This window comes from Ovis canadensis, chromosome 1 (genome assembly GCF_042477335.2).
Source record: "Ovis canadensis isolate MfBH-ARS-UI-01 breed Bighorn chromosome 1, ARS-UI_OviCan_v2, whole genome shotgun sequence".
In the NCBI taxonomy this organism is placed as follows: domain Eukaryota; kingdom Metazoa; phylum Chordata; class Mammalia; order Artiodactyla; family Bovidae; genus Ovis; species Ovis canadensis.
The window spans coordinates 205,399,428-205,412,578 of NC_091245.1; the positions used below are offsets into that span (position 1 = coordinate 205,399,428).

Sequence of the window (13,151 nt, forward strand, 5' to 3'; positions counted from 1 at the left end):
TAGAGGGGTGGGATGGGGTGAAACGGGGTTGGAGGGAGGCTAAAGAGTGAGGGCATATATGTAAACATAGAGCTGATTCACATTGTTGTAGAGCAGAAAATAATACAACATTGTAAACAATTATGCTCCAATAAAGATAAATTTTAAAAAATAAAATTTTTACTGATCAAGCATTAAAATATGAATAATGCCAAGAGAATATTAGTCATTTGTTTGTATTAATTCCCTTAGTAAAACAATCATAAGCAGCTTTTCAGAAGCCAAAAATTACTTCTGCCACAGAGTGAAGATAAGAACAGGGAGTAAAGGCAGAATGTATATAACATAAATATGGTCCCTTAAAAATACTAACTTATCAAAATTGAAAGGGAAAAAAAATACTGACTTATCACCTAATGTTCATGAATGAAACCTGTACAATTAAGGTCCCCAGGAACATTTTGAATGAACATTTAGGCCAGGAAGATCTTTGAGAACCTCTCATCATGTCAATATCTCTTCTGTTCTAAGGGGCAATAAAAATAGGTAAACCCTCTGAAACTTAAATGTTTCCTAGAACTCCATTTTGGCCTTAAGCCTTTTTTACCAATTCTGTTCATGCTGAACTTCCTCTAGTTTCAAAGAATTTAACTACTACTTCTGTACTGATGACTTCCAAATCTTCCTCTCCACTTCTTACCTCTTCCTATGAAATCTGGTCTTGTATTCCCCACTGCTCATTGTTAGCCAAACAAAACTGAAATCAGGGGCTTACCTGGGTTCTTCTTGTGTTTTCCCACATCTAGTCAGTCAAAAGGTGAATTAAATTCTGTTAGCTAAGCAAGTTCTGAATCCATCTTCTCCTTCCATTCTATGTAACTCAATTAACAAACTGTGAGTACCTATAATGAATACATTCTGGGTATTTCTATGCTTTCAGTCTCAGTCTTGATCCCATCCATTGTATCCTATATAATACAGACTGAGTGATCTTTCTGAACAGAAACCTCATTCCATCAGTCCTCTGGTTAAAATCTTTTAATGAGTATTTAGTGAATTTAAAATAAAAACCAAAGTCCCTTCCACAGTTTACAAAGCAATTAAGGACAGGGCCCCTGCCTCCAAACTTCAGCTCTGTGATGCAACTTTAATCTTGTCCTATGTTCCAAGCATACTTAAACATCTGCAACTCCTCAGACATACCACCAATCATGTTTCACCTCAGATTCTTTTATATATAGTTCACTCTGCTTAGAATAGTCTTTTTTTTTTTTTTAATAAACCACTGATTCCTTTAGGCTTTTTAAGATTCAGTTCAGACATCTACTCCTCCAGGAAATCTTTTGACAGTCTGTCTCACATATATACTTTCATTGGTATTCCTCTGGCTATAGAGGAGAAACCTAGCTCATTCTATCTTACTCAAAAAATATAATAATCGTAAAGGTGCCGGGGTGTTTAAGGATCCAAACAAAGGAATACAGGTAAGGCTTAAGAACCACAATGAGGGATGCAGACACCTTCAGGATTTTCTCTCCACACTCCTCTCCCAATGTCTTGAATCCTCTCCTTCCATCTTCTCTCTTCTCCATGCATCTTGTCTATTCTCCTCTTTGTGTGCCTGCTTCATTGTTCTTCTCTCTGAAGATTAACTTTATACTATTTCAGTCCATGTGACAGAAAGGTAGTCACTGTCAGCTCCTGAACTTTTGTACCTTATCTAATCCAGAGAACTGCAGAGAAACTCTTCACCTTTTCAATTCAGTTCCAAAATTTCCTGAAAAGGATACTGGTTGGCCCCTCTTGGCCAGCTGCCCACTCTGAGTGAATCAGGTAGAGTCAAGAGGCAGAGTCATGGTTTCACATGGCTGTTCCAGCTATTACCCGGTGGACTGAAAGTGTACAGACACAGAAGTAGCAATTACCCTACCTGGGGTTCAGAGCATGTAATCCTTAAGGTGGCCAATATGACCTGCTGTTTAGAGCCCTATGAATTGTTATAGCAGATATTTTCTTGTCTCTCCATAGGTCTTTTAGGGCAAGAACTGTGTCTTTTTTCCATCTACACAGATAATTAACCAAACAGGGTAACATACAATATATAAACCAATTAATAACTAACTCCTCAAAAAACCAGTGAAAGTCACTCAGTTGTGTCTGACTCTTTGAGATCCCATGGACTGTATAGTCCATGGAATTCTCCAGGCCAGAATACTGAAGTGGTCTCTCTTCCCCAGGAGATCTTCCCAACCCAGGGACTCTTCCCAACCCAGGGACTGAACCCAGATCAAACCCATTGCAGGCGGATTCTTTACCATCTGAACCACCAGGGAAGCCACTAGATTTATAAGATTAGAGTGCCACGGAACACCAGGGACTGAATGAAGCAAATGAAGGAGCCTACGTGATATAGTGGGAGACAGTGTATATTAAGAGATCAGAGACTTTGACGGTAGTCTGGATGTTACCTCTATTGGTGGATCAGTTACTTAACTTTCTATACTTTAGTTTTCTCCTTCATCAACAGAAATTTTTACAGTAGCCCCACCTACTTTAAGAGATTCTTGTGAGCTTCTGTGAAAGCAACTGGAAAAAATAAAAATTCTATACAAACATAAGGTAAAGTTACGTGTAAACAGGAATTTAACAATCAGCATACTCTCCTGATTAGTGTGAGTTAACCACTGATGGTGGAAATGATAAGAATACAACTACAATGAATACCAGTATAACACAAAAATAAAGATTTTCAAATACCAAAAGCCTTCAAGGATATGAGTCTTGAAATACACTATTTTTTAAAAAAATTATATATATGCATTTGCCAAAAGAAAAAATCAATTTTTATTTATTATAATGTATGTATTAAAATGTGATGAAAGCTCAACATAAAGCTAAATGTGTATAATGAGAGGGAAGACACTTTTGGCTTTAGGATTTCATTTTTTTCTAATATACTTGGTAAATTAAAGTACTCCTGCATTATAGAGATAGTTCATATATTACTAAAACCTTATGACAAATGTATTTTAGAACGGATATAAGAAAAGCTGTCTGTACCAAATTATTATTCAACTTATGATAACGATCAAACGAAGTGATACATGTGAAGATACATTCTAAACGATAACATACAATGTGGTGAGAGACTGTTAGATATAGTCTTTATCAGCAAAGGCCCAGCTGCTTCATACCAGATGGGAAAGGAGAGTTTGCAGAGTCTTAAAAGAGAGCTGAAAGCAACATTCTTGGTTGGATAAAAATAATTTGAAAATTATGAAGATCAACAGCATCATATTACTGTTTTGCTTTGTTTTGGTGTGTCTGTATCCTGCTTCCCTGGTGGCTCAGATGGTGAAGAATTTGCCTGCATTGTGGTAGACCAGGGCTTGACCCCTGGGTTGGGAAAATTCCCTGGGGAAGGGAATGGCTACCCACTCCAGTATTCTTGCCTGGAGAATTTCATGGGCAGGAGGAGCCTGGCGCGTTACAGTCCATGGGGTCTTAAAGAGCTGGGCACAACTGAGCGACTAACACTTTCACTTTTCACTTATCCTGCATAAAGTAAGGAAAGACAAAATGGATTCTAAGGATAATTCCTACTGTTTCCCCAAGAATGTTCACAGAGTTTTCTAAAAGTATCTTAGCATATTTTTAGCATTCTCTTTTTGATGAAGTTGGAAAGGTTCAGGCCTTTTTGCTGAAGAGTAGGAGAAGAGTTTTAGACAAAGTTTTAGGATGAGTTAGAAAACCTAAGTAACAAGATTAAGAAATGTCCATATTAACAATTTTTATGTGGGTTTTTTCTGCACTAAGAAGTGTAACCAGCTGGAAACAGGACACCAAAAAGAAGCTTGTGTGTCTGAATCCCAAGGTCACAGTGAACAACTGAAGGCTGCAAGTTGTGTGCCAAGTGAACTGACATCACTGGATGAGAGCTAAAGGATGAGAGTCATAGTCGTATCTTAGATATTTATCTAATGCCAAAAATCAGCTGCATTGTGTTTGAGACCTGTTTAAACATTATTTATACATAACTAAAATATAAGTTAAAATTGATTGACACTGAATTTTACCCTTTCAGCTCACCTGTAAAATTCGCTGCAGGATGGATGGGAGGGCAATAAATGCTGCCATACTGTTGAGAACTTGCATGGTCAAAGATTTCAGAGCTGTTATAACAACATGTTAATATTAAGGTTAGTTTAAAATCAGAGTTTTAGGTTTTTCCTGTAAGTCACAGGAATAAAACTTCCTAGAAACTTAGCTAACCAAGGTCAGTTTGATATTTTAAAGTTAACCTGGTAAGCTGCAAAGCTATTGTTATTTAGACAAAGGATGTAACTGGTGCCTCAGAAAGAAGAGAACCTGAAAAACGAGATCAACATTACAATATGATTTCATTAAGGATAATAATAAAAATATGATGCTGGGAGAAGGTATCTAAATGACTATTTCTAGCAGATAAAAATTGAGTGATGGTATAGATGGATGCTGATAAACTTACCTTCAGAGTGTGGATGAGGTGCAGCTGAACTAGACAGCTTCTGAGGGGCCATCATTGCCTCCAATAACGGAAACCAGAGTGCCTATAACGTCACAGAAAAACAAAAGTATTGGGTTGTTTGTAAGAATAACTAACATCAGCCTACTGTTTCACAGGCTGAAATGTACTTCTCATACACACTTGCTGGTAAAAACCAGAAAAAGAAAAGACGGAATACGTGACAAGGAAGAGACAATAAAAAGCAAAAACCATAAGCAGAACAGATATCTTTACCATGCACCTTGGGAAAATTAAGGAAGCTGAAGTTAAGTAAGTCCAGACCTTGGAACTGCAATCTTCTGTGTCTCAGGAGAAGGGAGGTTCAAAGGAGCCAGAGCAGAGCCTCCAGCTATTCTTAAATGTCTAAACAGCCCTATGTAATGCAGAAGGGGACAGAGAACTACCACAACTACCCTCCTTCCATTTCTTGTGAGCTTGACATCAAGCAAGATAAATGAATACAATTATCTCAAGTTTTCTCCTGTGTCAAGCATTATTTTGTATTTCCTCAGTCATCATAAACTAAGAAGTGGAAGTTAACATTATTTCAATAGTCCCAACCACAGAATAAGGTTGGAAATTTATTTATGAGAAAATTAAATTATGAGATAAATTAATAGATCATTTATTTATTCCTATTATATTAGGTACTGTAATAAGTGCTTCCATACAATTTTCATTGCAATTGGCAATTCAATCTCATGATAACCTAATACAGTAAGCATTACCTTTACTGGAAATAAGATAACTGAAGCTTAGAGAAGTTGAGTAATTTGCCAAAAGATTATACACTGCCATATGTGCATCATATGTATTCTTGCTAAGCCTTAGAGAAAATCTTCATCATCAAAAATCAAACTAATACATTTTAAAATTTCAAGCATATTTTCTTGTTGGGTAGAGATTTACAAAGGCCTCATTTAACCCAGAATCTTGGAAGAGACCTATTCCTGCAAACATCCATGAAGAAACAGGCATGAAGAAAAGTCAGTGCTGACAGAGCAGGACAAGCATGGTTACTCAGGGACCCCATTAAGGGGACAGGCTCACAACCGGGAGACTTTCCAACTGGGCAGCCTCCCACTGAAAGAGGCTCTACAAGGAAGCCCTTATTTGAGGTTTTCTAAGGCCAGGATTTTATGCTTTATTTTTTTAAACAGTATTTCTTCTAGTTTTTAAGATACTAGTTTTAACCATGTTGTATACTGACAATTCTTTATTTTATTGAAATTTTAATTTATTTTATCTAGTACTCATGAATTTTTAATCTTGTATTTTATTCTTAGATGGCTTTACTTAGCTTGTCTTTCAGCTGCCTATTTCAACTTGTTTTTAAACCACATCATTTCTTTCTGTCTTTTAATCTAACTGTATATGGTATACCTAAATTTTACCTTTTTGGTTTTTATAATATATTTAGAAATTTGATTTCAATTTTTCCTTATTTAATCCAGGAATTTTAGGTGAATTACCTTTTTAAAGGTTACTTTATTCTTGATTTATAAATAGCAGACTGGGGAAGCATGGTTGTAGAGATAAGAGCCATGGGAAGTATTTATACCCTAAAGAGAGGAACTTTTCAATTAAATCTCCATATTAACCAGAAATATATGGCAAATACCTTTTAAATATTTCATCTCTCTTGCTCTTTAAGGCTGGTTCTTAAAATTTTAACTTGGATAACTCTAAAAACTCACAGGCTAAAATAACAATTATGATAATGACAATCCTAACCCCTGAGAGCAGCGCAACTCAACGGGAACTACTTTGTCATGTTACATAACCAACCAATTTCCTCTTCACGGAATTATGTGCATAAAAAAGACATATTTTTTATTATATGTAATCACTGGACACTGGGGCAGACAGACATACAAAGTACGACAAGTACAGATTCCACCTGGAAAAGGACTGACAACCCAACTTCCTGCACTCTGACTTTAACTGAAGAAACTTTGGGGAAGAGACAGTACAGATAGTACATTATCAAGCTTTTGGATACTTCCAATTTTTAGTTAGCTTAGGGTCCGTGGCCAGAGCTTTTGTTCTCTCTCACTGTCTCCAAAACAAAAACAAAAAGGAACAAAGGCAAACAACCATGAATATCCCCCAAACTTAATGTGTGATATTACATATAATACATATAATCAGCTCAGCATTTTCACAAAAATAATATTTGAATAAAAACTAACATTCACATGTTTTTTTGTTGTTATGAAAGTTGCTCAAAAATGAAGCAAAAACCAGTTGTCAGAGGGTGGGGGCAAATAGAGAGTGGTGTTGAGAGGTGAATGCATGTCTAACAGAGGAATACTCACATACCAGCTCAGATACATTTTTGAAAAAAAAAAAAAATACAGAATAAGTTACCCTTTCACCAAATCAAAGGAAGCCTTATTTCTGTCTATGATTAAGAGATAAAAGTTCAAATATAATCAGAATAATCCGTAGAGTTCTGCAGGCATGAATTTAATATCTAATTCTGCCATTAATATATGTGAATCTGGACATATTTCAGATTCAGTTCAGTTCAGTTGCTCAGTCGTGTCTGACCCTAGTCATGTTTGACTCTCTGCAGCATGCCAGGCCTCCCTGTCCATCACCAACTCCTGGAGTTTACTCAAACTCATGTCCACCGAGTCGGTGATGCCATCCGACTATCTCATCCTCTGTTGTCCAATTCTCCTCCTGTCTTCAATCTTTTACAGCACCGGGGTCTTTCAAATCAATCAGTTCTTTGCATCAGGTGGCCAAAGTATTGGAGCTTCATCTTCAGCATCAGTGCTTCCAACGAATATTCAGGACTGACTTCCTTTAGGATGGATTGGTTGGCTCTCCCTGCAGTCCAAGGGACTTTCAAGAGTCTTCAACACCACAGTTCAAAAGCATCAATTCTTCAGCGCTCAGCTTTCTTTACAGTCCAACTCTCACATCCATACATGACTACTAGAAAAACCATAGCTTGGACTAGATGGACCTTTGTTGACAAAGTAATGTTTCTGCTTTTTAATATGTTGTCTAGGTTGGTCACAGCTTTTCTTCCAAGGAGCAAGCATCTTTTAATTTCATGGCGGCGGTCAGTATCTGCAGTGATTCTGGAGCCCCCCAAAAATAAAGTCTCTCAGTGTTTCCCCGTCTATTTGCCATGAAGTGATGGGACCAGATGCCATGATCTTAGTTTTCTGAATGTTGAGTTTTAAGCCAACTTTTTCCCTTTCCTCTTTCCCTCTCCTCTTTAGTTCTTCTTCACTTTCTGCCATGAGGGTGGTGTTATCTGCATATCTGAGGTTATTGACATTTCTCCCAGCAATTTTGATTTCAGCTTGTACTTCATCCCCAGCATTTTTCATGATGTACTCTGCACAGAAGTTAAATAAGCAGGGTGACAATATAGGCCTTGACATACTCCTTTCCTTATTTGGAACCAGTCTGTTGTTCCATGTCCAGTTCTAACTGTTGCTTCCTGACCTGCTCAAATTCTACTGTTAATATATGTGAATCTGGACATATTTCAGCTTATGTGAGCCTACTGGCTTTATTTATAAAACATAATTGTCACTTTTCCTTAAGCTTTCCATAAGAAGAAGGAAGAATATTCAGTAGATATTAGGGAGGAGACAAAGTTTGAAAGATAAAAAGGCTTCAGTTCAGTTGCTCAGTCATGTCTGACTCTTTGTGACCCCATGAATCGCAGCACGTCAGGCCTCCCTGTCCATCACCAACTCCCGGAGTTCACTCAGACTCATGTCCATGAAGTCAGTGATACCATCCAGCCATCTCATCCTCTGTCGTCCCCTTTTCCTCCTGCCCCCAATCCCTCCCAGCATTAGAGTCTCTTCCAATGAGTCAACTCTTCGCATGAGGTGGTCAAAGTATTGGAGTTTCAGCTTTAGCATCAGTCCTTCCAAAGAAATCCCAGGGTTGATCTCCTTGCAGTCCAAGGGACTCTCAAGAGTCTTCTCCAACACCACAATTCAAAGCATCAATTCTTCAGTGCTCAGCTTTCTTTACAGTCCAACTCTCACATCCATACATAACCACAGGAAAAACCATAGCCTTGACTAGACGGACCTTTGTGGGCAAAGTAATATCTCTGCTTTTCAATATGCTATCTAGGTTGGTCATAACTTTCCTTGCAAGGAGTAAGCATCTTTTAATTTCATGGCTGCAGTCACCATCTGCAGTGATTTTGGAGCCCCCAAAAATAAAGTCTGACACTGTTTCCACTGTTTCCCCATCTATTTCCCATGAAGTGATGTGACCGGAGGCCATGATCTTCGTTTTCTGAATGTTGAGCTTTAAGCCAACTTTTTCACTCTCCTCTTTTACTTTCATCAAGAGGCTTTTTAGTTCCTCTTCACCTTCTGCCATAAGGGTGATATCATCTGCATATCTGAGGTTATTGATATTTCTCCTGGCAATCTTGATTCCAGCTTGTGTTTCTTCCAGCCCAGCGTTTCTCATGATGTACTCTGCATACAAGTTAAATAAGCAGGGTGACAATATACAGCCTTGACATACTCCTTTTCCTATTTGGAACCAGTCTGTTGTTCCATGTCCAGTTCTAACTGTTGCTTCCTGAGCTGCATACAGGTTTCTCAAGAGGCAGGTCAGGTGGTCTGGTATTCCCATCTCTTTCAGAATTTTCCACAGTTTATTGTGATCCACACAGTCAAAGGCTTTGGCATAGTCAATAAAGCAGAAATAGATGTTTTTCGAGAACTCTCCTGCTTTTTCCATGGTCCAGCAGATGTTGGCAATTTGATCTCTGGTTCCTCTGCCTTTTCTAAAACCAGCTTGAACATCAGGAAGTTCACAGTTCACATATTGCTGAAGCCTGGCTTGGAGAATTTTGAGCATTACTTTACTAGCGTGTGAGATGAGTACAATTGTGTGGTAGTTTGAGCATTCTTTGGCATTGCCTTTCTTTGGGATTGGAATGAAAACTGACCTTTTCCAGTCCTGTGGCCACTGCTGAGTGTTCCAAATTTGCTGGCATATTGAGTGCAGCACTTTCACAGCATCATCTTTCAGGATTTGAAATAACTCAATTGGAATTCCATCACCTCCACTAGTTTTGTCCGTAGTAATGCTTTCTAAGGCCCACTTGACTTCACATTCCAGGATGTCTGGCTCTAGGTGAGTGATCACATAGTATTAAATATATATAAACACAGCTTACTTTTGTGTTTTTTTAAATCAAAATATAACCATGTACAATATAGACAGCCAAAAGATAAAATAAAAACTCACGAATGGAGAAATCATGGCAAAAAGGAGTGGTGTACAACTTCCCTGGCAGCGTAGTGGATAGGAATGAATTTACCTGCCACTATGGGGGACAGAGTTTGATCCAGGAAGACCTCAAATGCCTCGGAGTAACTGGGCCAACGTGCCACAACTATGAGCCTGAGCTCCAGAGACAACTACTGAGTCCACGAGCTACAACTACTGAAGCCAGCGCACTCTAGAGCCTATGCTCCACAGCAAGAGAAGCTACTGCAATGAGAAGCCCGAGAAAAACAACAAATAGCCCCAACTCGCTGCAACTTGAGAAAGCCTGCAACATAGCAATGAAGACCCTGTGCAGCCATTAACAAAAATATGTAATTTTTTTTAAAGTACTTTAAAAGAAAAAGGAACAGTGTAAAGCTTATAATCCATTTAAATAAAGATTAAACACTATGGGAACTGTGGATATAGAAAAGAATGTTTTGTTAACCTCAATGAGGTAAAAAAACATAATAAAAATTCAGAGGGATAGAGAAGAGAGGCTGGAGCAAGTGTGTACGGGCTCACATAAACTTCTTTATTGGCTGCATATCATAGATACTATAAAAACTGAAATGTAATTATAAATGATAATTCCAGTCTATTATAGTTATTCAGATTTTTTAAACTTCAGACAGATTAATAGATAATATAGTAAAGCACTATTTATTTTAAATTCAGAAATTCCTCAGTTTTACACAGCCTTCCTAAATGAGGTTAAATACTGCATTTTTAAAGAAAGCATTTTTGATCCAATTTTTCTAAAATTATGTAAACCTAGGCAGATGAAAAAAATGTCTACAGTGATATTCATCAAATGATAATGATGGTTATTTCTGATATGATAGATACAGGATACTTTTTTTTAAATGTCCTTCTGAATAACTTTTTGTATTGCAGGATAACAAAAATAATGGGCATGCATCATTTCACTCAAAGTTTTTTAATAAAAAAAACCCACATCCATTATATAAATGAGTTTGTTATACACAATTTATATTCTAAAGGGTGTTCAAAATTTATAACCTGAAAAAAGGCCTTGACAAAAAAACAAAGGAGAAATTTACCCATCTCATAAGAACAGAAAACACGCAAGTTTACTGTTTTCACTGTAACACGTATGGCAAACTATCTATGAAAAATTTTACCCCCTTTCCCATTTCAGAAGCCCAGGCAGTGGAAGGAGGCCAGGTGGTGTTAAGCCAGAGGCCAGAGACTGGAAAGGCAGGCACAGTTACGCCACATCATACTGCTAACCTTACTTCTTAAAACTACAGAGTCTTAGCTGTCAAGTGGCATCTCACCCCCTTTGTTTCTGCTTCGCTGCTGTAACTCCTAGCCACACCAGGTGCTCAACTATACCTCCTCCTTCAGCTTTGTGTACTCCCTTTTTGCAGTCTGGAATCTGTTACAGATGTGGTTTCAACCTTGGCTGCAACAGTGGAAACAAGTGGGAAGCTTTGAGACGTTCACTAGGGAGGGGTTAGCAGTTTTTGAGGCACTAGCCTACTATGTTCCCCCTGTGCCTAGCAAAGTAATAAAGCCAGTCCTTCCTTCTCCTCCTAACAGAAAAACAAACAAAGAAACAGAACCACACTGATGATGCGGGTCCAGCCCCAGAGACTTAGATTTAATTGATCATGGGTACAGTCTGGGAGCTTTCAAAGCTCCCCAGGTGACTTATGTGCAGCCAAGGTTGAGAAGTACTGTATGGTAGCCTTTTTGACCTTTTCCTGCTTTCTCTGTATCCCTTGAGGCTTTTCCTCCAGATCTTCATACTCGCTTTATCCCCAGGGAATAAAAGAGATGATAAACAGATGACACATCCATAGTACCACTACACGGAATACACAAAATCTCCGTCCAAAGAGAACAAGGACATCTAGTATTCACACACCTAAGTTTTGCAGCACAGTCAAATCTAAGAATATAAAGCTTTTTGTGAGAACAAAGCAGACAGGCCCTTCCCGTAATAACTTTAGGAGTCATATACTCCTGGGAACACTGAATGGTGATTAAAATCCATTTGCATAGAATTCAGGTAGCTGAGAGGGCAGTGGAAATAGAATTAATTTCTAGTTTCAGACTAGAACAGACTTTTAGAAGGCTTTGTAGTCATTCTCCTACCTCTCTCTGCTGTTGGTTCAAATTATGTGAATTTCTCTGGCAGAGGGCAATTGTCTCTACCATGGTCTCTTCAACATCCTTCAATGAGGGATCCTCTTTGGTATCTAGAGTCAGAAAAATTGTTAATATCACTCAAGGGTATAATACTGATAATCTCAAAGCTTCTGTAAAAAATGAAACATTTTTTTCTCTGTATATTTTTAGGTTTCAATGATATAATCATGTGTAAAACCTGATACTGAGGTTTAGTAGATTAAAAAGTAGATAATTGTTTGCAACAGCCTTCTATATAAATGTTTGACATTCCTAGGACATAGAAAGCACATCATATTAATACTTAGCATTCTAATGTACTTTAGCTATGGAAAAATCCCCAGTTGTTTGTGGATTTGTTGTAGAAATATCTTTTACAGGTCTCCCTCTATTTCTTTAATGTACATATTTCTTCAAGATACTATTTCAGGCACTTTTCTCTTCATTTCTTTTCCAATAACTTCAGCCACTCTTCTGGTTTTACCTCCTATGTCCTTGCTGATAACCTTCAAATATACACCGCCAGCTCTTACTCCTTTCATAATCTGCAGGCTGAATTCTCACCAGGCTCTAGGCATCCATTTCTACATGGGCATCCTGCAATCTCTTTGAACTTTCGTATGTGCAAAACCTAGCCCAGTCCTCTCACTTCAAATATGCTCCAAACCCTTACATTTCCAAACTAACAGAATCATGACCTTTAAGTCAAGCAGTTTATAAATCTTCACCATCTTTAATGCTTTCATCCATACATTCAAATAAATAGTTAATTTTGCTAATTCCATATCCATGCTCCCATATATCCATGGCTTTTATCTGACGGAGCCCTTCAGCACCTCGTTTGCACTGTAGCTTAATTTCTGACTTCCAAATCTTGGCTCCCTCGTTCCCTTTTATACTGCCACTACAGTTCTCCTAGGGCTACCCTGGTGGCTCAGGGGTAAAGAATTCGCCTGCCAATGCAGGAGACATGGGTTTGACTAGAGGTCAGGAAGAGCCCCTGGAGAAGGAAATGGCAACCCGCTCCAGTATTCTTGCCTGGGAAATCCCAGAGGAGCCTGGCAGGCTGCCGTCCATGAGGTTGCTAGAGTCAGACACGACTGAGTAGCTAAACAACACTAGTTCTCTCAAGCACAAGTCCAAACGTGAGTCTCACCCATGAAAAACTAATTTTTACCAACAGAATGTCAATAAA

The 13,151-nt window shown here is 38.1% G+C and overlaps 1 protein-coding gene across 7 annotated transcripts in view; it reads right to left on the bottom strand.

Moving 5' to 3' along the window:
* VPS8 (VPS8 subunit of CORVET complex) overlaps positions 1-13,151 on the bottom strand; it is a 395,845-nt gene that overhangs the window by 82,675 nt on the left and 300,019 nt on the right. For all 7 annotated transcript variants that reach the window (XM_069558731.1, XM_069558750.1, XM_069558751.1 and 4 more), the window contains 3 exons: positions 11,924-12,027; positions 4,487-4,568; positions 4,069-4,151 (listed from right to left, as the gene is read on the bottom strand). In XM_069558731.1, the coding sequence (XP_069414832.1) occupies positions 4,069-4,151; positions 4,487-4,568; positions 11,924-12,027 (269 nt within the window). The remainder of the gene's footprint in view (positions 1-4,068; positions 4,152-4,486; positions 4,569-11,923; positions 12,028-13,151) is intronic.